This window comes from Colletes latitarsis, chromosome 7, assembly GCF_051014445.1.
Source record: "Colletes latitarsis isolate SP2378_abdomen chromosome 7, iyColLati1, whole genome shotgun sequence".
Taxonomy (NCBI): Eukaryota; Metazoa; Arthropoda; class Insecta; order Hymenoptera; family Colletidae; genus Colletes; species Colletes latitarsis.
Genome location: NC_135140.1, coordinates 22587234 through 22611541, shown reverse-complemented (window position 1 = coordinate 22611541; position 24308 = coordinate 22587234). Strand labels below are relative to the sequence as shown.

General features: G+C 44.7%; 1 protein-coding gene across 2 annotated transcripts in view; it reads right to left on the bottom strand.

Moving 5' to 3' along the window:
• Window positions 1-436: 436 nt before the first annotated feature.
• The window catches only part of Gaba-b-r2 (gamma-aminobutyric acid type B receptor subunit 2), an 88288-nt gene continuing 64416 nt past the window's right edge, over window positions 437-24308 (bottom strand). For both annotated transcript variants that reach the window (XM_076768926.1, XM_076768927.1), the window contains exons 3-19: window positions 9015-9152; window positions 8769-8936; window positions 8055-8230; window positions 7796-7973; window positions 7328-7561; window positions 6700-6760; window positions 6402-6636; window positions 5819-6059; window positions 5603-5725; window positions 5298-5408; window positions 5008-5232; window positions 4747-4929; window positions 4535-4634; window positions 4350-4464; window positions 3810-4276; window positions 3322-3747; window positions 437-3205 (exon numbers count right to left, since the gene is read on the bottom strand). In XM_076768926.1, the coding sequence (XP_076625041.1) occupies window positions 2640-3205; window positions 3322-3747; window positions 3810-4276; window positions 4350-4464; window positions 4535-4634; window positions 4747-4929; window positions 5008-5232; window positions 5298-5408; window positions 5603-5725; window positions 5819-6059; window positions 6402-6636; window positions 6700-6760; window positions 7328-7561; window positions 7796-7973; window positions 8055-8230; window positions 8769-8936; window positions 9015-9152 (3747 nt within the window). In that variant the 3' untranslated portion in view covers window positions 437-2639. The remainder of the gene's footprint in view (window positions 3206-3321; window positions 3748-3809; window positions 4277-4349; window positions 4465-4534; window positions 4635-4746; window positions 4930-5007; window positions 5233-5297; window positions 5409-5602; window positions 5726-5818; window positions 6060-6401; window positions 6637-6699; window positions 6761-7327; window positions 7562-7795; window positions 7974-8054; window positions 8231-8768; window positions 8937-9014; window positions 9153-24308) is intronic.

The window sequence follows — 24308 nt, the reverse complement described above, 5'->3', positions numbered from 1 at the left end:
ATCGTAGGTTCCCTTCGACCCTGCGTTACTATTGGTGAGACCGATCAGACATTTCCCCCTACCACTTGGCAATCTACAGGCAACGTACGATTAGGAACATCTCTATAGAATATCGAGCAACGTACGATACGAGACGCGTTAAGAGTAAACAGTATCGTGTGGTATCATTTGGTAAAAATTTTTGTTACTGTTAATTTCCAACGGTTATACGTAAACGCAACAATCTTCCCTAGATTATCATACATTTTTACTTGGATCGCGGTACAGCGAGAGACATTTTTCTCGTCGTAGCGCGAAATTGAAACACCGGTCGGAGGGGTATCAGGGCTGTGGCCTATATTTTGCCTTTTACTTTTAATTTTTTAATCTTTTATTGTCTTGAAAAGTGAATAAAACCAGTCGAGATTAACGCTTAATGCGCTTTGGGTTGGTCTGGTTGGTAACAGGCAATTTGGATAGAGCATCGAAGACCTTCGAAGAAGTTCATTGACGCGTATCGTAAAAAAAAAAAATAAAAACTCTTTTTGTTCAAGGAGTCGAAGGTGATAAAACGAGTGCATCAACTTTATTGATAAAATTGAATATAATTGACCTGTTAGCATCGATTCTTACTTATTCGAAATTATAGAAATTTGTCAACGTTTGTTTCAAGTTTTCGTGCATCGTGTCACGAGATTCGCAAACGATCGGATATCCGTAACGCATAACAATATAGAACACGGTACAAAGACAAGTATTGCTTCGGAGTTACAAAACGAAAGGAGTACACGAGTGCCGTGAACAATGGATTTTGTCCGTACGGAACGTAAAAAGCGGGTATAATTCGTTTTCCATAATAAATGCCTATTTTACCTGTAAACATGACATTTATTTCGAGAGTTATGTACAAGACTCGCGTAACCACGCAACAGAGGTCCTGTGTAACGAGCAGTAGGCTCTCGGATAGTTACGCTTTTCCGAACATCTGGACGCCTTTCTTCTCCGACTCTATTTATCGTAGGCTTCTCGATTTTTCCTCGGAAAGAACGAACAAAAACATACGAAAGAAAAAATACAACGTTTTATCGATTTCGCTTACTAGGCATGCACATCACATCCAGAATTCGTTCGTAAACTTTTTAGACTGAAACATACTTTGTCGACGAAGAGACGCCGGCCATTTATCGTGGAAAAGTGACAGTTAGAATTTGAAGAAAAGGATTACCTTAAAAACGGAAGCGTTTCGCGTATCTTATACTCGAACCTTTTCCATAAACGCGCGTGTATTGAGCCGTTCTGTAGAATTAGTAGTTGCGTCTATATGGTATAGCAGGCGAAATAAATCTAGCGATTCTCGATAGTTAGATAGAAACTGCTAATTAAGTTTTCTACTGTGCGGCCGCGGCAGTAGTAGTAGTAGTAGCAGCAGCAGCAGCAGCAGCTCTTAAACATTTTTACGTTCGAAAAAGATTCTTTCGGACCGTCTCTGCAATTCGTATCACACTTATCTAGAGAGCGCTATCGTCACGGCACCTTTGAATTTTTACAAGATCGCTATATTTGTTTCACCGACGATACCGAGAGGAGTCTGTTTCGATCTTTAATGCGACATTCCTTTTTATTCAGACGAGACGAAGCTTAACGTAAACAGTTGCTGCTCCTCGAATGCGAACGAAAAGTCGAAAACAATGAAGAAACCTGTACCCTTTGAGTCGCTAAACAATGATTCGACGAATGTTCGTACGCTATAAAATTATTTAAAACGATCATGTTTACAGCGATAAAGTTAGGTAAGACGCATACGGTAATGTTTATCAGCGCTCGTTTCGTTACAGGCTATTTTCTTCGTCGAATGTTTGCAGGATCGGTGATTTTCCGTTACGTAACGATACGTATGTACGTTGCGTGTGTTTCGTTTTCGAAAACATGCCTGTCGTTCGCTAGAATAAATAAGATAAAAACGAAACGCGTATAAATTTCGAAAGAAGCAGGCGTATATACATTCGCTCCGTCGGACAGTATCGACGAAGAATAGAAATTGTCGAACGTTTTACGAAGGCCGGCATCCTCGTCCAGGCATTTGCCTTTCCTTTCGAGCATGTATTAGGTTAAAAGTTCGCTTATATCAAAAACTGTTTATTCGAGATCTAGCGAGAGTATTTCGAGGTACATACGTGGAAAAGCATCGCGCTCGTACTTGGACGTAGATGTATCATGGTAGGTATGTACCTATGGTATCGGATGACGACGTCGACGCCGACGCCGACGCCGACGACGGTCGATGGTACGTTATTACGTAACGCGTTGTACGAACGCGAGACTATCGGTGTTCGCCGGCAACGGTCCGTGCGATCGAATCGACGCAATATCGAGGGTAATCGGAATATTTTTTCTCTCGTCCCGTTCCCCAATACCACAATTAATATGCCGATTAGTGAATACCGTGCGATTACGAACACGCGGTTGCGATAGAGTTAGAAGAAACGGTCGAGACACGGTTTACGAACCAAGCAAGATTTACCAAACGATAACACCACGGGTCGAGAATAAGAAAACGATGCTCCGTATCGGACGGGCGATAGATCTTTTCCGCGATCGATGATACTACGGCCCGTAATACCGATACCCCGCGAAATTCGAAACTAATTGTTGGAAGATCGTTAAAGATACTCGACGATGTCGCATTTGATGGATATATTCGGACAGCTGGCCACGCTGGCACCGTAACCGCCTCTCGACGAGCTCTTGTGTCTCTCGGTGAGCAGCTTCTGAAAGATGGGAAGAATCGTTACATCCAGCAGCTCGCCGTCAGACACAGCACTGTACATCTTGGAGACGTTGATCGCCGAACCACCGACAACGTCCGAGCTGCTGGTCACGGATCCAGCTACTCTGGCACCGCTTCTGGTTCCAGCTACGCCAGCACCGCGTTCGCCCGGCGCTCCGCGTTCCTCGACGCCTCCGTCACCGCCTCCGCCGCGCGGATTCGCGCTCGCGAATTTATTATTGTGAATGGTGGCCACGTTCGGCGTACTCTGCACGTACTCGAGTCGAGCCTGTTGCCGAAGCTTCGGCTCGGTGTGCCTGCATTCTCGTATCCTCCGGGCGGCACGATGGGGACACTCGCTCGCTGCGTTGTGTTCGCTCCGAAGACGCGGACACGTCTCTCGCGATCTCTCGGACACGGACCGTTGAATGATCGTCGATACCGATTCGTCGCATTTCTCTGAAAGCGCAGAGATGGAGGACGATCAGCTTACTTACTTGGTAAATATTAGGCCAGCAGCCAGGCACGTGCCTGGCGGTGGTGGATTATTACTAGGCGATGATGTTCGTGCTCACCCGTGTCGGAGTAGCTCGCGCTGACGACCGCTGGCACGCTCGGAGAACTCGCGTTTTGCGAGTCGTAGTGCTTTCGTTGCCTCCGTGGCGCGGGCGGCGTCTCGGCGGAGCCGTTGTAGGTCGCACGAGAATGGCCACCGCGGCCACCGTGCTTTTCGCAGCGGTAACCGGTACCGGTACCGGCACCGGGCATCACCGCTCGTCTGTGCCCACATTCGCCGATCACGTACGATTTGTCTAACGAGCCCACAGAGACCTCCGTCCTCTCGGACTTGGACACGTTCTCGGTCGAGATGTAGCTAATGGAGTTGACCGGGACACTCGTACGGCGAGTTTGGAACAGCTCGTGATGAGAATGGGCCATTCCGTTGTTTTTCACGGACGATCTCCTCTTGAGCGATTGATGGGAGGATGCGATCGTCGAACCTGCGCCACGGAATCAAGTTTACGAGTAGCGTAAGTACGAAAAATATTGGCCGCGTACTCACCGGAATGACGATGTTTCGCTACGAATTGCGACGGAGGTGGGAGTATGGCTTGCTCGAGGTAGTTTTGCTCGTGGAGTTCGCCGAAAGAGACGTTCTTCGCGGGCAGCGGCGTCGGAAGCCTAGACCTGCGATCGTCTCTGCATCTAACCGGTTTCCCGTGCCTAGGAATTTCAGTCTCTTCGAGAATAACGGCGTCGCCCTCCTCGACGATTTCCGGCACGAATTCGACGTTGGTTTTGCCGTCCAGACGCGGTTCCGGGCTCCTCTCGATAAGAGGTTCGCTTTCTTTCCCGGAGCGGCTTCTTCTACGCGTCGGCTCGTCTGCCGAGTGTTTGAAAGCCGAGGGTGGCGCGCTATCGTCGGATGTCTTTGAGGTGTCTCCTTTAACGGCGTCTACCTGCGGCACCAGGGGCACCCGCTCACCGTCGATGGCGATCGCCGGAACTTTCGAGAAGGACGTCTTCTTCCTGAGAAGCAGGCCGACTGCTTAAAAACTGTCAACTTTCGTTTCCCGTAGTCGCGCGATCGATTTCTACGCACTTTGCGGATTGTTGATCGAGGTTCGCGTAATCGCCCTCCGGTTGAGAAATCGTCGTCGAGTTGAGGCTGCACATCGACATCGAGATATCGGTTGTCTCCGTATTCACGGACAGACCTGCGATACAACGGCGAAAATATTCATCTCGATAGTCTGATATACCATTTAGCTATAGCGCGATCGTTACCCTCTTTCTTTATCGTCGCGTCTTGCCTCGGGACCGTCAATCTGTCCATCGCTTCTTGCGTGTTCGACGCAGTTTGATCGTCGAGCCTCCTTACGAACATCTGCGATCGGAAAAGTCGTTTGTTTCGTTTTCTGTCGCGCGCCCTGCTGCTCCCCCCTCCCCCCCCCCCCCCCACCGTAACAACGATCGGGAAATCAATTCGTTTCGCTCACCCGAAGTTCCGAATCTTTCTCCAACAGCTGCTTACGAAACTTTTGATTCGCTAGCGTAGCCTCTTTCAGACGTTCTTCCAATTCGCTCATGCTCGAGTCCCTCCGCGTCTTCGACATCGGCCTTAGAGTAGCTCTGATTCGTTTGTCTATCGCTCCTTGAGGATTTCTTCGCAGTTCTATCAGCTGCCATCGAAAATCGAAAAGAAGCTCTGTTAAGGTACCGCGAACCACTAGGTATAAAGAATTTACGCGTTAAAGTACCTTCGGTACGAAAACCAGGCACAGCGTGCCCGTGCTGCAGAATATTATGAATACCGCCAACATTATGAACATGGCGTCTTGTTTGTCGGCCAACACGAAGCTTATAGCTGCTCCGGTGACGCACATAATCACGACGTTATACACGCTCATTCCGACGTATTTGCTGTCGTTTAGCGCCGGAATACTGACGTGTCTCGTTTCCCATGCCAAAAAAGCGCCGAATATCTGTAACCCGGAAAAGTTTCTCTCACGCTTTCCTCCTATCTGTCCATACTCTTCAGACTACGCACCATCAACAGTCCTTTGTACGCGTATATACACCCTAAATAGACGGTCATCCGATTACTCTGACAGTACTCGTTTTCCGGTATTATTATAATATCCTCGCTGGAAGGATGGGGCTGAAAGAAGAAAGAGTCGTCCGATACATATGTATGTAGATCGTACGTGTGCACGTAAAACGTGCAATTTTCAAGGTATGTACGTAATTTTCTTTACGAAAACGTAATGCGGGTTATTCTTTAACGCGCGCATCTTCTCGACTGGCAGGTTGTTTCTTCGACCGAATGTACTTTTAAGGGAGATCGTTACTCACGTAGGGTTCCATTTGTTTGGTTTCCCTGTAGAACGGATCCGCCACCTGCCACGTCGTCATAATCCCCAAATCGATAAACAACAATACACCGACCACCATAAACAACTGGTAATCCTTTATGACCTAAACGGCGAGAGACGTACGTATACGCGTACATTAGGATCGTAATTTGGTAAGCCAAGGTCCCCCGCGCGATAGCCGGCAAACACGACTCACCTTTTTATTGAGCTTTACGTCGGTGAAGATGGAATGTACTCGCCATGTTTTGGAGAACATGGAACCAAAGGCCAACGAGAAACCAGCCATCAGTAGCCATGCTCTTGCGGTGCAAATATACGGAAATGCCGTTACGCTGGACAGCTGCGAATCTAACCCAAGGAAAATTACACTGCTGTAGGTCAGCATGCATCCGACGATAATGAGGTTGTTTAAATGCGGCGATGACATTTTTATATATCTGAAATGTTGAAGATGATCGATCGTGAGGAAAAGATTACAATATACCGACGCACGAGTAAAAAGGACGAGCGCGCGCGCGATCAACGATTTTTCTCTTATCGTTGCGCTCTCTTCGAACGCATTAACAGCCCAAATAGGTACACCACCCCCGCCACCTTGCTTCCATCTTACGGCCCCCGACAGTATGATAGTTTCTTAAGCCAAAAGTATATGTATATTACGTGCATCTGTGTGTACCTCGGTTTCGTGGCCGTTCCTTTTTGAAACGAACCGACAGGAAACTCGCGACGCTATCGATTCTGTGAACCTGAATTGGGATAATTCTTTCTCGATTAATTACCTTTGATTTCTGTACTTAATATTGATGGCGAGAAAAATGACCGCCATGACGATACCCACGCTGGCCGCGGAAGTTAGCACCGCATAAATTGTAATATTTACAGTCGAGTGCTCGATGATATGAAGCGTTCGATCTTTCGGCGGCGACCGTCCTCTCCAGACCATAGGTTGACCCCTGGTCAGGTCCAATACACCGGTCACGCCATCGAATTCTCCCACCTTAACTTCGCTACCGCCTGCAATAACAAAACCCGTTGATATATCGTGTATTTGCGAGGGTGCCGGTTCGCGTTACTCACTTTGAAACTGTTTCAACAGAATGTACGCTTTTCGTTCGTTATCGTAGAAACGTACGGGCCCCTGAAAGATCAAGCACACTCGATTCACATTTCCGAGTTTCTAATAATTGCTAGAAATTCGCTCCTCGACGCCAAAATTCCGTCGATCGGGTATCGCGAATCACGAAATTACCGACAAAGCGTCAACGAATCATAGGAACGAACGGCCCCGTTCCTTACGCGTTATTTGGTTTCATTGGTTGATTAATTATCCCGCTTGGCCGCGAATTCTCGTTTATTTTCGCGCACGATCGAATCTCGATTCGTGTCTCGGTTAGGCGGAAAAGCAGAACGAAGGCTCGAAATACGCAAAAATAAACGGAGATTTACATACGACGGTGCTGCGCATTAATCGTCGCGCTCGAGCGTAAAGTTCCATTTGTTTTAACGCGTTCCTCGAATCAGGAAGTTGCTCGCGAATCGTTGATTTATCGACGCTCGCCGCGACTGCATTATCGATTCGTTTGTTGTTCGTTGGTTCGTACCACTTTGGAAGCAACGAAACAACAAAAAAGGATTCGGATTACTCGAAACTAAATACTCGTTTCGTCCTTGGTCGATCCAATTAAACCGTTATCTCGTTCCTCACCGTCACTCCCTCGAAACTTGTATTCCTGAGGGCCTCGAGGAAAAGCTTCTCCCAGAGCGCGTCTCTGTATCTGAAATCCGATATGGTCTGATTGCGACGATAGTGTCTTATCCTGCGCGCCACGTGTTGTATCGCCAGAGCGACCGCCCATATACCATCGTACGTGTATCCGTGGAATCTCGAATACTCCGTGCCCCGTCTCGAGTCGTACTCGACCCGATATTGATCCGGCGTCTGTAAAACATTCGAAAGGGAAACTTTAACGATTGTCCGACGATTCGTCGCGACCGCGATAACACCGAGGGCTGACCGCGCGTCTGCCTAAGCTCTGGAAAATTAAACGATACGCTTGGAACGTTTCCTGTCGCGTCCCATCGAGGCAAACTCCTCCGCCTGTTCTCTCTGGTCAGCCAGCTCGGGACAAATCGATTTTTTCGTTTTTACGAACCAAGGTCGAATTTTACTTACAATGCCGGACACGGTGTACCGTTCTTCCGTCGTCAACGGGAGCAAGTCCGTCAGAATGGCACCGTGGAGAGCTTCGGAAAGCTCCGTGGGAGCGCAACCACCGCCGGATCGAAGCCACCATTCTTCCCCGTACGTTCCCATGATCACCCATTGATATTTGCGTCCAAACATACCGAATCTGTAAACGCAACTGCCTCGAGCTAATCGTTTACAACGAGTCGCGGTACCCGCGAAACTACCACATATTTCGTCTACGCACTTGTACGCTTCGCAGAATATCCGTCTGGCCCAGACCTCGTTGAAATTCCCCAAAATTATCCTAACGTCCTTCTCCTTCAGTTTTTCGAGGGCCGTGGTCACCTCCGTGGCAAAGCTCTGCGTCTCCACGACCTCCATATTGCTGTCGTCTAAATCGGCGACCAATCGATTGTGAGCCTGTAAAGATAAAACACATGATGGGGCTCGTTGGCTTTAGACCGGTCGAAAAAACCCCTCTCTTTCCTCGAGGATGTAGTAACGGATCGTGGGTCCTGGAGGCGTTGTTGAAATATTGTACTTGGGGGTAAGGTGGATCGGTCAGAGGACCGGTAATATTCCGATTTACCAGATGGCCCTTGGTAAGGAATCGATCGCGGTGAATTACACGATGCACCTAACAATTCCGAATAGGAAAAGAAGACGAATGGTCCATCGAGTTGCTTCGTACGATGCTGCGCGTTCAGGAAATGAAACGGTCGCTTAATGTTTTTGGTAATCGACCGTTTCAATTATTAACGATCCAAGTTGGACGTTTACGTAGCAAAACTGTACGCTGTTGCATACAGAGTATCGTACCGTGGACCAGTTTCCACAGGAGCTCCGTAGAAACCATAATGCGGCAAGTTTAAAAGGTTTCGACGATGGCGACCGACTCGACGTTACGTTGATTTTGTGCCGCGTTTTATTAGGTTTCCATGAAATTTGAAATACTTACTAGGGAGTACCTCGGCTCGTTTTGGTAAATCGTACCGACTCTGGTCCAATTGAAGTGTATCAAGAGCGCTACACGGGGGGCATTGAACGCATTCTCGGATGGCACCACTCTAAAGAAATTCGGGAAGCTGTTGCTGGTGAACATTGGATGCGTGTCCGCGTAGCTAAGCTGCAACAGAAACAACGTACGCTTTTAAGAACGTTGCACTTCCGGTGCGAATGCTGTTTGAAAAGTCGTTGGGCTTACCTGAGTGAGTCGCCAATGCTTGGACGCTTTGGCGATGGGATCCGTGACGTGCGTGCAAGCTGCGCCAAACAGCATCACTTTGTGCGGTCCGCTGTGCATCATGTCGAAAAACGCTTTCACGCCGACGGCCGCGTTGCACTGAAACAAAATTACGGAATTTCTGCTCGCGATCAGTTTGTACGCGTTACTTTTCTATCGGTTTTTGCGCCACGGTTCAACGAAACGAATAATATTTTAAATCTATGCTCGTTTATCGATACTAAACGTTTCCAAAGGGTTTTCCGCGCATCGAGACTACTTTCCCACACGAAAATGATTCAATTTTTGAATGCAGTTTCAACGTATAACCGCCGCGGCGGTTCGCATCTTTTCCCCTACAGTTCCATTTTCTCTCGCTGGTTGCTCTCTATTTTTATTTCCGCGGCAGCGCATAGCGCGGCACCCGCATTTCCATAGTATGAACGTGTCCGCGTATATTTTACGACGGCGCTCAGAAAATGTCAGGAGCAGCTCGGTAACAAATCCCGTGTGTCAAAGCGATGCTTCCCGCTTCTCCATCGAGGATGCTCCAAGACAAGCAGCTGGCCGAGAGCGCAAACAAACGTATAGCGTAGACCGCAGGCATTAGAAACGAGAATGGAGCGTGAAAATGTGCGATACAAGTATTCCTTTATTTGGAATTATGTATATCTATCTAGATTCCGTATCGGGAAACTTTGATTCTCGCCTTTCCATCGACTCGTACGCTGTAAACGCTTTACGAGGAGAGATCAAGATTAATGCACCAAAAGTACCAGGGTCAGAATGTAGAACACACGGGGCATCTTATTTTCGTTGACCGCGAGAAATGTCGTGACATTACCTTAAATAGTCTCGTGCTATAATTACGGGCGTAAACGATTTCCGCAAAGCTCGAGTCTCGTACGTAAAACGATTGGTAGTTTTGGTGGGAGTGCGATAAAATCTTTACGAATTTATACTTTACGGACGGGGAGAGTGTATGCGCGTGTATGCCACGGAGAGAAGCATTGCGCTCGCGAACCCGAAAGCTTGAAATAAACGTCGATCGTGACTCGATCGGAAAGTGCGCGTACGTACGTAGCTCGCACGTTTGTCAAGGTAGCCGATACACGGCTAGGTAGAGAGAAGCGAGAGATTGTACGCGGCGTGTAGGCGACAGATGCGCTAGTATATTGCATTTGGATACCACAAACGGCATACCGGGAGAGCGTCGCGTCGGTGTGCGCAGCGAATTAGCGATTCCTTGCGGATCGACGTACACGTTGGCCCAGTGAACTCGTTTCGAAGCATTTAAGCCCAAGTCGCTGCTGGTATTAATTACACGTCTACGTCATATGCGGTTGCCCCGCAACCGATACCGGATCTTCGTATCGATACCAATTTCGTTCGAAATTCCATTATCTTCGCCGTAACCAACGTATTAATTCATAACTTGGCGAACTTGTCCTCCTCCGTTCTCCAACGGTCTGCGATTACTTTGTCGGCGTTCGTCGAGAAGGGACATTGTTATAGTATGTATAGCCGACATGCGGCCGCATGATAACGCGTGCTCGGCAAACCGAAGACATCGTCGCATCAAGTTTACGAGATCGAGGAAGCGCGGATCCGTTGGATGGATGGACTCTGAGAGCAAGAAACCAACCATCTCGTATTTCAAGGGTTCCCTCGTTGGAAGGATTTTCATGGAGCCGCGGTGCTCCTACTATCGACGGGTAATCGGTTGCGACTCGGGCAGCGTGAAACGCAACGCCTTGGCTGTTTAGGTGTTGGCTTCGGGCCATATTGGCCGCCGCGGCCTAGGCACCCTCGGAAAACAGGAAACGCTAACAAACCGAGAAACGAACAAGAAACAGAATTGTTCGACGCCAGCTTTGTGGGGCGAGACGTCGTCAGGAGGAGGTGCGTTCTCGTTTTGTTAATACGTACCTACGTGGCCGTAAGCTGTAGCCGACAAACGGTGCACGATCCTGACCGATTCCAATGAAATATTCGAGCTTTCTGGCCGTAGATGATCGATCGATCGGTTATGAAAAAAACAAGTGTCAAGTTCGTAGAGACCGGAGTTAGTCGGGTATGTTCGAGCAAGAAGGCCGAGGGTCTTCGTTCCTAAGGATACGATCGAGAATATTAATTTTCAGTAAATCAGAGTCATACGTGTGTCGCGTACGAGCATTAATCTCTTTGGTACGCGGAACGTTCTCGTTGCGAACAACGATAAAAGCTATATTTACGCAAGAGTAAGAAATTTGTACCTGCAGAGATACGATCATCCGATTTGACGATACCTACTCGGAATTGTAGCATTAAGGTAACGCTAAACCTGCACTCGTTTAGTCAACCACCGTTATCTCGTGCCTCGCACGCCACCGAACAAGAGGATTAAAGACCAACTCTGTTCCATTATTTTCTTCTATCGCGATCGCAGCTATTAATTTCGCTCAAGTCCATAGCGACTTTCCAGGAATAAGTAAAACGAGATTGCCTGTCTCGAAGCTTTGCCAGCAGCTCGAGACCTGTCCACCGTTTCTTTCTTCTTCTTTTACCGATAGGTTACCTACCTCGGTTACGAGGATCCTCGTAAGAAGGCTTTAATCTTCGTAATAGTTTTAATGGGTCGATGATCAACAATGACTAGCTTATGGTCACTGGTGGTCAACAGTGAGGTTGACATCAAGGTCAGCGGTCCAGTGAAGATCCAGAAATGGTCAAGAAATGGGACCAATCGAAATAGTATTGTTCTCTAGACCAAGCGGTTCTTGACTCTTCACGTTGACATTGTCTCCCCACTCTTCGACTTCCCCACTCGAAGACTACCGCTGGACAAATTCTTCAGTACCCCTGGAGCATCCAGGGGAATCGGGTCCCGCGGGCCGAAGTCAGGCCATTCGTGCACCGCTGACCACTGGGGGGACCAGGAGTGACCAGGACTGACCAGAGCTGACCAGGACTGACCAGAACTGACCAGAGCTGACCACTACTGACCAGTGCTGACCAGTGGAGATCCGACGACTGACCACTACTGACCACTACTGACCAGTGCCGGACCGTGATGACCACTGGTAAGAACTATTTAAAATTGCTCTCCCCACTTCTATTGTGTCATTTGATACCAATTGAACGTTATGGAACTGTTCATCGCTTTTGTTAAATTACGAATCGTTTCTTATGTTACAGCTGGACCTTTGGTGCTGCTTCCTTGGTAATGGTAACTAATGCTCAACAAGTAGTAAGCCCACTTTACTTATTTATATTATTATCACAAAATTGACCGGTTTATTTTATTTGTTTGGTCATAATTCGGCGTTGTTTGACTGTCCGGTTTTATTTGGTTATTATGTTTTCCTCCTCTATTTCTACTTCTGACTTATTTTTTGAATTGACATAATTGTGTTGGATCATGTACCATTTTTGTTTCCATATTATTTTATGTATTTTGTTTGTATATTATTTCATGAATTTCGATGTCACTAATTAGAATAAGATTTTTATTCTTATTCTATTTCGCTAAGATATTTTGTTTGATTCTTGGGTATTTTCATTCTTTCATTTCATCGTTGGATTTTCAATCTTTGTCTCTGTTCGTCTTTGAAGTTTGTATGGTTCTTCGGACAATTTTTGTAATCATTCGCTATTTTACTTCGACTTTATACTCCTGTTACGCAAGTATAGGTAGAATACTTTGTTCGTAACATGTGTAAATTTTGTACATTTCCTTAGGTAGGTCTAGCATCGAGAATCTTATAGATTCTCACTTTTAGGTACATCAGCACGACTAATTATTCCATCGCTTCGTCTAGTTTGCATAGTGGTTATTAAATTTCCTTTCGTATGTCACTAATATGTGTATCAATTTTAGTTTCAGATTATTCGCAGGGACATCGAGGGAGTACGCCACATCCATCGAGGGACATTTAATTCTAAGTCGGTTAGATTTAAGCTTCGTCGCGAATCTTAAAATTAACGTCCAAGATTTCTTTATTCTACATATTTTTGCGTTCTACCAAGCAATTATTCAATAAGTAGCTTCTCTCTCGCTCGTTCCCTCGTTCGTAGCTTCGGTCACCGCTGTTTCATCGATTGAAACACGTGATCGGCCGTGTATCTGGTCCTACAGATCTAATCGCCTTCCCTTGGTAAGCTTGATCGAGGGAAAACGGCACTTCGCTGGAAGGTGTGGAGTTTCCGTATTCTGCGGAAACGCATACCTTCCAGCGGAAGTCGACCCCGTTTCAGGTACTCTCTCTTTGTCAGACAGCCTAAGTCGGGTCCTTCGGGCTCCCGGCGGGTTGCGTTGGAGAAATGGAGACCTCGACTCGGGGTTGCAGTTCTCTGTTTTCTTGTTGAGATCGAGTTAGCAAGGGCAGTAGGTTCGATCCTCGGATCCGCTGCACGGTTCAGCCTCGCGTCGCGTCGCGTATCCCACGATTTAGCTTCATCCCTCTCTTTTAACCACATAATTGCTTGGTACAAGGAACTTTGTTTCCTTCTATCCTTCGAATTTTAGATTCAACTTGACTAGACTTGAGCTTCGACGTTAATTTTAAGTCTCTAGTGTATCTGCGTATGCCAAGTAATTATTTAACAAGTAGCTTCTCTCGACTCGTTCTCTCGTTTCTTGCTTCGGTCACCGCTGTTTCGTCGAACGAAACATGTGATCGGCCGTCCAGTTTGTCCGAAAGATCTAGTCGCCTGCCTATGATAGATCGATTTCTAGAAATAGAAATCAATCTACCAAGGGTAGCGTCGATTCGATCCTCGGATCTGCTGCACGGTTTAGCATCGCGTCGCGTCGCGTTTCCAATAATTTAGCTTCATCCCTTTTTAAACAAAATAATTACTTGGTATTTAGTGTTAAGTCCCTAGTGTAACCGCGTGTCTTGCCAAGTAATTATGTAACAAGTAGCTTCTCTTTGACTCGTCCTTCGTCCCCTCCGATCACCACTGCTTCCATGTAGAAAGCAAGTGATCGGCCGATTAGCTGGCCCGAAGGGTCAGTTGCCGTCCTCTAGCGAGACGATCCAAGGGAAAGGGTATTTCGGCCGCAGAGGGGATCAGGGACTGTTCCTGTCTGCGGTAGCCCCGACTCAGGATCCCTCTCTCTGTCAGACATCCCGAGTTGGGTCCTACGGGCTCCCAACAGGCTGCTTGGGGGAAATGGGGAACCCGTGTCGGGTGCGTCGATTCCCTTCCCCTTCGATCGGACTTGCCAAGAGGCAACGAGCTGACCCTTTTGACCTCGCTATTCGGTTCGCGTCTCTCGTTCCTTGCACCATTGCATGGTGCATCGCGTCGTATCGTGTCGCGTCGCCCACGATTTAGCTTCGTCCCTCTTTTAAACAAAATAATTACTTGGCACGACTAATCTAGTTTCTAAGGATGTGAAAGGGAGATCGATAGAACTTGGATTCCATCTATCTCTCTTCGGGTCTCCACTCGCAGCAACCTCCTCGTGGTGAGACCTGGGTAATATTATTTACCATTTAATTAATAATCGTATCGCTCTTAGCTGGGTAATGCAATTATTAATTAAAAGCTAAATAATATTAGCAAATTGGCTGCGATCCGCTTTGCATAGGTCATCATAAATATAGAGCTTCTTCGCTAGATTATTTTTCATTCTCATTGATTCATCAAAGATTCTAGAGTATTGTCAAAGACGAGGTATACGAGTAGATCTTTCAACCAATGTATTTTTTCGGCTCATTTTTATGGGGTCTCGAAACCCCATTACCATTTTCGCGTCATTCGCAACGTTACCAACAGATTCAGAAATGAATTTTAATCCCTTCCATAGTCAACTCACATGTATTTACGCAAACACTACAGCTGTTTGCCTATCAATACTAATTCAGTGAATAGTTTCTCAACTGACCGCCATCCATGAGAAAAGGACGCTAAAATCTTCAGGTCGGTACGGCAGTCAGATTGGGCCAGTTTCAGTCCATAAGGTGCAAGGTCTACTCGTATACCTCGTCTGTGGTCCCACGTTATTCGAATAGCTGGCTATTTTATCGAATAGATTGCTAATTTATTTCTGTTCATCGTTATGGTATCTAGTTACGAGGATATTATTCACCTCGGAGGAACCTCCTTGAACCGTCTGGCTTGCAAAAGTAACTAGTCAACTTCCTTAAAACTCGTTGCACTTACTCGGTCCACGGTAGAGTAGCAGATTAATTTTCAAACTAGATGTTCAACATCTGCGTTTCTTTACATCGTCGTATCGTCGTATTTATTTCCAGTTTCGATTACCCTCGATCGACTATTGTATTACGGATATCGCGTACAATTTTCTCCTACGAAGATTTACTGTAACGTCTGATACAATACGATAAATGTCATTTCCATTTATTAGAGTATTTTCCTAATAGTGCTATCGTAAATACTTTGGCGGCGACGCGACGTAGCTTCGCAAAGTTTCGCAAAGTCTCGTGCAAAAGCAGTGTATATTTTACGATACCGTTGCGGTTTGGAAACCAAAGCAATATTTTAACGGCCTCTAAAATTCGGGAAACCCTGGCTTTCGGCCTGAAAACATCGCGAGTTTCGCGTTGCTGTACCGGACTGGCTGACTGCAGTATTTCCAGACTACAATCCTGATATCGTAAGTACTTACATAGAGAATTCTAGGAATGTGGAAGGAATCGAGATCCGGAATCGTGCGTTTCTGGCATCGTACGTATTACGGTCGCTGTCGGGAAAAGAAACAAAAATCGTTCAACTCTATATGTACATGTATACATTTTCTACTGGTCTACGAGTCCAAAAAGCACATCCTGAAAAGATAATTTGATTTATTTGCTCGGCAACTTTTCTGTGTTTTGATTTAAATGCATTTACATTCGTTCCAAGTAATATAATACGCGTCCTACTTTACCACGCTCGTGATTGCTTTTTAAGCTGACGTACATACGTCCGAATAAAGGCTACGTATTTAAATAATATCGATTGGAATAACACCCATATATGTATCGTGTATTCGATTCACGACATGGATTTCCGTCTAGTATTTTCGTAATCTCGATGCCTTAAACTATTTGTTAGAGGTACCATGTGCTTTATTTCTTATTTTATGTTATTGAAAATTACTCGATCGAGTTGTTTACAGCGAATGCAAGGAACGGAATGTCTTCCCGGGGCGAAATGTTCCCGCAATTCGAGTGCAAAGTGTCATTCGTAAAGTTTGCTGGTAACTCTTTTGCTTTGGAGAGCAATGCTCGTTTAGGAAGTTTCTGCGTGTCTGATTCTCCGGGTTTTGCGAACGTGACCCAGATAATTATGCATGCGCATGTACATCGAAGGGATGCACCTTTGGTCATTGTTGCAGATACGCGGAGCCAGGAAAGCGGGAAATTTAGCGAGACCGCTGTTGCATGCCGATGTGCCACAGCAATCCGATAATCAGGACAATCGCTATTGCTTCGTCTCTTAAACGTTCGATCGGAAATAACGAAACATCTACGTTGTACACCGACGCGGGCCGAGATATTTTTTACGGCTCGAATGTTTAAGTATCTGTAATACCAATTGGATAATTTCAACGGGGAGACAATTGTTTTTTCTATTTAGTTACCAACGACGGCCTGTCACGGTACTTTCGCATCGCACTCGACGGAATTAAATGGGATTGTTTTGTGTCGCGTTTCATGGCTAGGAACAGAATCGAACGTTCGTTCCTTCCGGATTAATCGATCTCTCGTTATGTTCGATCGTAGCGTTACCCGCCATTATTATTCGTCGTAGGGTTAATCGCGACATCCGGATGCAACAACAGCCGTGCAATAGCTTAGGATATCCGGGAAATAGAATCTCCCGGATTGGCAGTAAACTTTTCAAAGTAAACGAAAACGCTAACAGCGTTGGCAAGAACAGTTTCAAGCGACAATGACAAAGTTTGCGGTAAGTTTTATTGGATCGTACGAGAAGATAATTTCTCCGCGTGTTAAGGGAGCTTTCAACTCGAAATAGCCTGACACGCGATATTCCAAGATGCTTGGAATGCCTTATATTGTCCGGAACCACTGGCAGCTCCGTGGAAACTCCTTCGATTCCATGCCGATCTTCCATTGGATTCTTCATTGCCGGCGTAAAACAGAGAACGTTGCCATCGCCGCATCTACCGCCGCCTATTACATAATCGAGTACATGTGTGTCGCGCGTACCTATGAAAACCTTTTGCTCGACCGATTCTTTGTATGCATCTCGTTCGCCAGTATACCATGCATATAGTGAATTTGTCGGGTTTGAAACGCATTTTCCAACGAGAACGTATAAACGTTCCGAACCAGCGGATAAAATGTTTCGAGCAATGTAAATTTCAAACGGCGTTGAAAGCGACTGAAAACATTGAAACGATTTGTTTGTTTGGAAAGTTGCGAAAAATATCGTATCGAACGGTGTTACGCGTCACGAACATTCGCGAGATCGAAACAAAAGTTTTGCGTTCACGATACGTGTTAGGAAGAACAGAGTCCCGTAGAGTCGATCGAATGGAAGGGACGGGAATGGAAACATCGTGTGTTTGATTCTCTGGATGAAAGAAACTCGCACTATCCGGAAAACGAGAGAATCCCACGCGTATCCACCGAGAAAGCCAATTAGCGAAATGGAACGTTGAAAACCAATGAAATTTCAAGCCTCGAATCTATCCGGTAAATTTCCTCTCCTTTCTTTATTTCTCTACTATATCGAATTTATTTCCTTACCAAAATATTATCGGTCGTTTACTTATTAATTATCTTTCACCATCGATTCGTTTCTTTATCAAATAACTTGCATTCGATCGATGCAATTTCCTCGTCCTGTTCGATTATAATATTATTTGGTAATATTCGGCGGAAAGTTAATCGACGGTTAAGTGATTTCGCAGAATTTATAGGATTATGGAAAATTGGAGCAGCGAGTAGAAGCAAGGATTTTATTATTTGTTCGATTCAAAGGAACGGGGCGTAATAAAACTTAACTTGCTCGAACGAAAGAAAACGAATTGAAATGGTGGAGAGAATGAACGAAGAAATTCATTTACGTAGAAAATTGGCTTTGACGATTTTTACGATTAAAATGTCGGTGGAGAATAAGTGCCGAAAAACTTGAAACTCGCGCGACTTATTGATTCGATGTTTTTGAAATATTTTAATGATATTATATAAATAATTATCAGAAATTATAAGTTAGACAATAGTCGTTAGTTTACGATATCTATTTACATTTCCAGGATCAGTTTGAGAATAGTGAATGTTCATGTTTCTATTTATTTCGGCTAATCGATAAAGGAAGATTTTTAAAAAGGTGTCGACGCATTTAAGCATTTAAGTTCAAATTACTATGCAGTCTGTGCCTTTGTTTATTATCCAACGAATACCGTGATATCCGACGTCTGGCTATAGACCTTTAATTAAATTTAAGGACGACTTTACTTAACGTCTAATTGAAATGTTCGATCTACCTTTTTAAGTTAATTATTCCGGAGTCTGCCGGGAACTGTAACGTATGCGGCAGAGTTAAATAAAATCGATCGTTGATAAAAACGTTCGCGCAATTCTTAAATTTGTTAATCTATAATTTTGCTCTCGATGCTTCTTCGTTTTCCACGTAGGAAGCAACGAAATTCGGTTATTTCGTCCAGAGTTTCGCTCGTTAACGTTAAACGTTAGACGATTGTCGATGAAAACCGAAAGTAGCAAATAATTGTTTGGATTTAATTTATTAGTTTCGGGATATCGTCGAACAATGGTACGTATAGCGAGGACGTGGGAGAGTGGTAGATGACGAGACGATATCCGACGATGTTACGATTGTGGAAGCAGCGAGTAGGCGACGACAGCAAGTGACTCGTACCGATTGTCAGCTATTCGGGGGGTTTCTGCGTGAAAGGCATTCTCACCCTTCAGTCAGCAGGGGTGTGGCGTTGTGGTGTTGTTTTCAAAGCACCGTTTCCTCCAAACCCGTTAAACTTTTCCGATTTTGAGAGTCTATTCTTATCGAGAAAGGTAGTTTACAGCATCGTGGCCGAAGGGCCAAGCCAGCGAAGCGAAGGGTAAAGAGCAAAGTCTTAGACGCGCGAGCACGACCGCCTTGTCGTGGCACCTTCTCGACCTATATCGTGCCGCTTTCTAGTGGTTCTGCTGCCTATTGTTTGCAGACGCGACGACTTTATGCATCGATTACCCACAGACGAATTTACGTAGGATGTTTCGTAACGTGCGAAACTACCGACTCGAGGACGGATCCGGGCTTTCGAAATACGCTTCAACGTTTACAAGCTGTCCAATATTTTCCTGCAATCTTCGAGCAATCCTCTAGCCACGGCAACCGACGTTACTTATTTCTTTCGACGCTCGACATCGGAATTACATCTTACCAGTTCATTCCCTCCGCTATTTCGCGATTAGACCGACAACGAAGGTACGGTACAACCGCACTCTTTATCAAAACACTGACCAGCTGTCCCATTAGTTTTTACAGTTTCACCTAGATTTACGCATTCGTTATTACGAGTCACTATAATATTGTGCGCGTAAAATGTTCACTTAATTAGTTTTACTTTATAAGTAAGATTGAAGGAAGGTCGATACATTTCAAATTCCGAGGCTCGTCTACTCCCTTTAAAGGCTCGTGTCGTTCCGAAACTCCAAACAGAATCGTACATTATTAACAAAGTTGCGTGGGCGTCCGACAGTGTTCCGATTATATCTACCGATAGGATAAAGGTCACCCAGGCGTATCGTACGCAGGCGTAGCGGCTGTACGCGTTTAGATAGTGTACGATCGTGTAACGACCCTTGCAATTTACGGGACCCTGTAAACCATTCTGGTTCGGCTAATTGTAAGTGTACGGCTGATTCGGTGGGATTCGATAAATATCGAACGATACGGTAACAGATCGTCGAAGGGTAACGCTGCGATTTACAATACTTACTCTGGTACATGTACTCTTATTCTCAAACTGTCGCGTTCAAAGACTCTTACCTGCAACAGAAGAAAACCCTAATTAACGATTGCGAGAGACGATTGGATCGAGCTTCGAGTTGTATCGATAGTTTCATACGTATGTGTTCGTATGTTCGATAAATTCGTATATTCGAGGTGGTTCTCGATATTGTTCAAGCTATGAAAAATTTCGGGCGTGTCCGTTAAAACGGCAAAATCGCGAATATTTATCTCGATCGATTTGGAAGCAATAAAGGACCCAGAGCGAAAGCTCCAAAGGGAACGAGCCTACTATCGGAAAATAAGAATCGATCGAGTGTTCTAGAAAATTAGTCTCTCGTTGCGTTGAGTGCACGATAAATAACTCTCGAGACTCGATATATCGGTTGGTTACTTTGCGTAATAATTTACATCAAGTATTTCCAAGTCTCTGCGACCTCCGCTAGAGCAAAGGTTACTTACGCTCGACAGCCCTTAAAAGTTAAATGGCGTATACAAATGCTACGAGCAAGGAAGTTTGCTTCCGTGTTTCTTACTCGATTTGGAAATTCTCCTCGCGAAACGTTTCAGAGCCTGAAACGGTGCACCACGATGAACAAACAACGCTCGTTGAATTTTTCAACTATCGTCGAGCGAGGAATCGTGGCAATTAGTCGACGGCTAATACCGGTCGTGATTGCGGTTAACGTAGCAATCTCATTATTAAGTGGGAAAAGTGCATTGAAACGTCGCTTATCGCTCGAGCCACCGTTAAAAGCCAGATCGTGTTTTGATAACGCGCGGGCTACGGTAACGTTGCGATCCTCGCGGTACACTGGTTAACCGGTATTTTAGCAACGCGTGAAATAATCAACCGGTGATCCCGGTTAAATTAACTTTAAAGCGAATTTCATTTATTTCGCGGCAATTTTACCGGTTCCGCGAGAAATGCACGGCGTATTCGAAACGATTTTTTCTTGGTGCTGCCAAGCGAACGTAGCTCGTTTTTTAAAACGACGCAACGTCGCGTTTATCGGTTGAAAATTTCGATTGTTGTAGGAAAGTTGATCTTTACGTTTGTCGAAGCAGCGTTTCATTACAAAATAGAAAACCTAAATTGTTGACAGCGCACGGAAACGAAGAAAAATATCTACTATGAAAAGATGGAGGAAGCGAACGCAATGTGTCGAGAACTTGTAACGAGACGTCAACGCGGCGCAACTTTGCGAGATGCGGAACGCGCAGAGCTAAGACAACCGAGGAAGAACGAATGAAACGAATAAGAAAGATGCGGACCCCAGAGGAAATAGGGAGGCGCGACGAGAAAGACGAGCCAACAACTAGCAATATAGTCCGACTAAATAACCAACAGCTATTTCTAGCACGAAACGCTTTCTTTATATTTGCATAAATATTTGAAAAAGTCTTGACTTTTATTTTACTTGGGTTCACTTTGCACAATCCGAAAACCCAACTGTCGTTGGTAGAGTTGGTAAAAAGCATTCCCGTATACGATTAGGGGCAAGAGGGGGTGGTAGAACCGGGCAGGGAATGATTCTACGTGTCAAAATAAGTTGAAAAAATAGAATAATATTTTTTCGTCCGAGGTCTTGTTTACGAGAAAATTGACTTTGAAAATTTATTGGATATGCGTGCGATAGAGTACGGCTTGGGATCAGTACAAGTAGAAAGAGTGATTAATGGTCAGACGCGCCAGACAAATTCTATTCAATTCCACGCGTATACGTGAAACTTTCCAATTAAATTATCTTGAAAACAAAGCTTTGAACAAAAAAATGTTACTCATTTTTTTTCGACTTATTTTTACACGTAGAATTATCCCCCGCCCAGATGCGACCACCCGTCCCGCTCATTCTGTAGAACCATAGCTTTTCGGTAAACGGCCGGTCCTCGACTAAATTCTTCAAGATCTAAGGGGGATAAAAAGCCTAGGCGGATGGTACTCCAGAATAAGGGACGATATCGTTTAAAAAAAAAACTCAAAAAAAACTTAAAAAAACATTTTTCTTCGTATTTGCTGAATTTTGTTGACAAAAATTCGACGACTCGTCGACGAAAGATATACTCCCTGATAACCTCTTTGTTAAATATTCCTAAATCTCGATAATTGTCTCCCTGCATTCTGTGCCACGAAGCGAAAAGCATACTTGTGAAACGGTACAATCGCTACTGAGCAAATTGATTGGGAATCCGTAGTTAACTGCTCGCTATCATTGATTCCAAACTTGCTACATTTAATTCCTTTATCGCATTCTCTGATTGACGAACTTCCATCGACTCGGTTGGTACGCGTACCCGACGATAAGCCATCGGTGCCTTAGATCGCAACTAAACTAAGAGTGCTGGTGTTTATCGGAGCGTTTTGCTTTAAAAATTCGCTCTTGAGATTAAAATTCTCCATTCAGAGTAACTCTCCGTACGATAAAAGGGTTAAACTTTCGGGAAACTCGCGTCGACACGCACCTCGGCTTTTGCCGTGCAGGTCGTCGACTGTCTCACGTAGCTTCAAGAAGATGTTTCGATTTTAGACTACTTTCGTTTTTAAAAGAAATTGTTATTTCAACGTTTTTGCCTAAAATTTCTGGAAAACGTATAAAGGATCGTTTCAGGTAATTTATTAGGTACGTCATTGTTTTGGGAGGCGAAGAAATCTTTCTCGAGAATCATAAGACACGCTTCTCAACTATGTCTCTGAAATGCATTTCCGTGACAATGTAAAGAAATCGGAGACAGCAGCTGCGTCATTAGTGCTGTAGCTGTTTACGAGCCGGCCGACTTTACGTGGGAACAAACGATGCACCGCAATAAGGCGTTCCATGCTAAGGGTGCTTTAACAAGGAAAAAAAAATTTGTTTTAATTAATAAAGAAAACACGATTATCATATTCGAGCGTAGTTTTTCATACGAGTTGACAAAGCGGAGACTAATCGAATTATTGGTGCTGTCGTTTTACAACAGCCTTTTTACCTTTTACTTGTAACCAATTCCTTGAAAATACTTTGGTTTTGCCCGAAAAAAGCGACCGACTCTTCGAGGGAAATTTAATGTTACGTGTAAGTAAAATGTGAAGAAGGCTTATTACTACAATAACGTCTGATTTGTTCGATGTTACAATAACCATGAATAGATAAACAAGTTTCGGACGTTACGTATCTCGAAAAGCACTGTTAATTGTACGAAGTTGATTATGTACGGTCGAGAGGTTCCCAGTATGTGGCTGCAGCCAAGATGGACGCGATTCGACTCGAAAAGGGCAATTCTCCGAGAGTCTTCTGCTACCATACGAGAGCTGCCCTCAAGCCTGTGTCCACTAGAGAGTTTTTCCCTCGAGAGCTCTGGCTCTCGTTGTTCCACTCGTCCTCTCTTTCTCTCGTTTTGGTTCTCTTTCTGGCCGCACCTTTGTTTCGCGCGGGTTTTACTCGCGATGCCTCTTCTCGCGGCCTGCTAAGATCTCCCTGCGAATACGACGATGTACACTGACCGACAGCAGATTCCTTTCTACCGCGATAACTGTAATTGCCTAATTTCAACGAGAACTAGGCCTAGAATAATATTCGAATATTTCAATTTTGGTTAGTATTTATATCGTTGTTTCTAAAAGGAAAGCAATAATTGGCAATTGTTAGAGATAATTCCATCTATTATAAGATTGTAACACTGCATTTTATTTTCCGACGTAACCTATTTTACAAACTGTAGTGTATACAGGGTGGTCGGTCACCCCTGGGAAAAATTTTCATGGGAGATTCTAGAGGCCAAAATAAGACGAAAATCAAGAATACCAATTTGTTGATGGGGGCTTCGTTAAAAAGTTATTAACAATTAAATTAAAAAATTTCAAATCGTTCTAAAGAAATTATTTCCGATTGCAAGGGTCGATTATAATCATTTCTGATGAATAGATATACCCCGGAAATCCTATCTAGTTTGGAGAAAAAAATTCGAGAAGGTGTGAAATTTTTCAACAAAATTAAAAAATTTTAAATCGTTCTAAAAAAATTATTTTTGATTGCGGGGACCAATTATAATAATTTTTGGTCAATAGACATACCCCCGAAATCTTGCGCATTTTCGAGAAAAAAAATTCATTACGGTCGGAACTTTAAACGTGAATAACTTCTTAACGAAGCTACAGCTTTCATTCCGTTAAAAAATACTAAAATTTCTGTAATTTCATTTTCTGTCTCACTTCCACTTGTGTTTATTTCTAAATCTGTTGGTAACGTTGCAAGTGACAGGAAAATGATAATGGGGCTCTAGAGTCCCATAAAAATGGGCCGAAAAAATACAAAGGTCTACTCGTATATACATATACCTCGTCTGTGGTACAAGACACCAGAGACA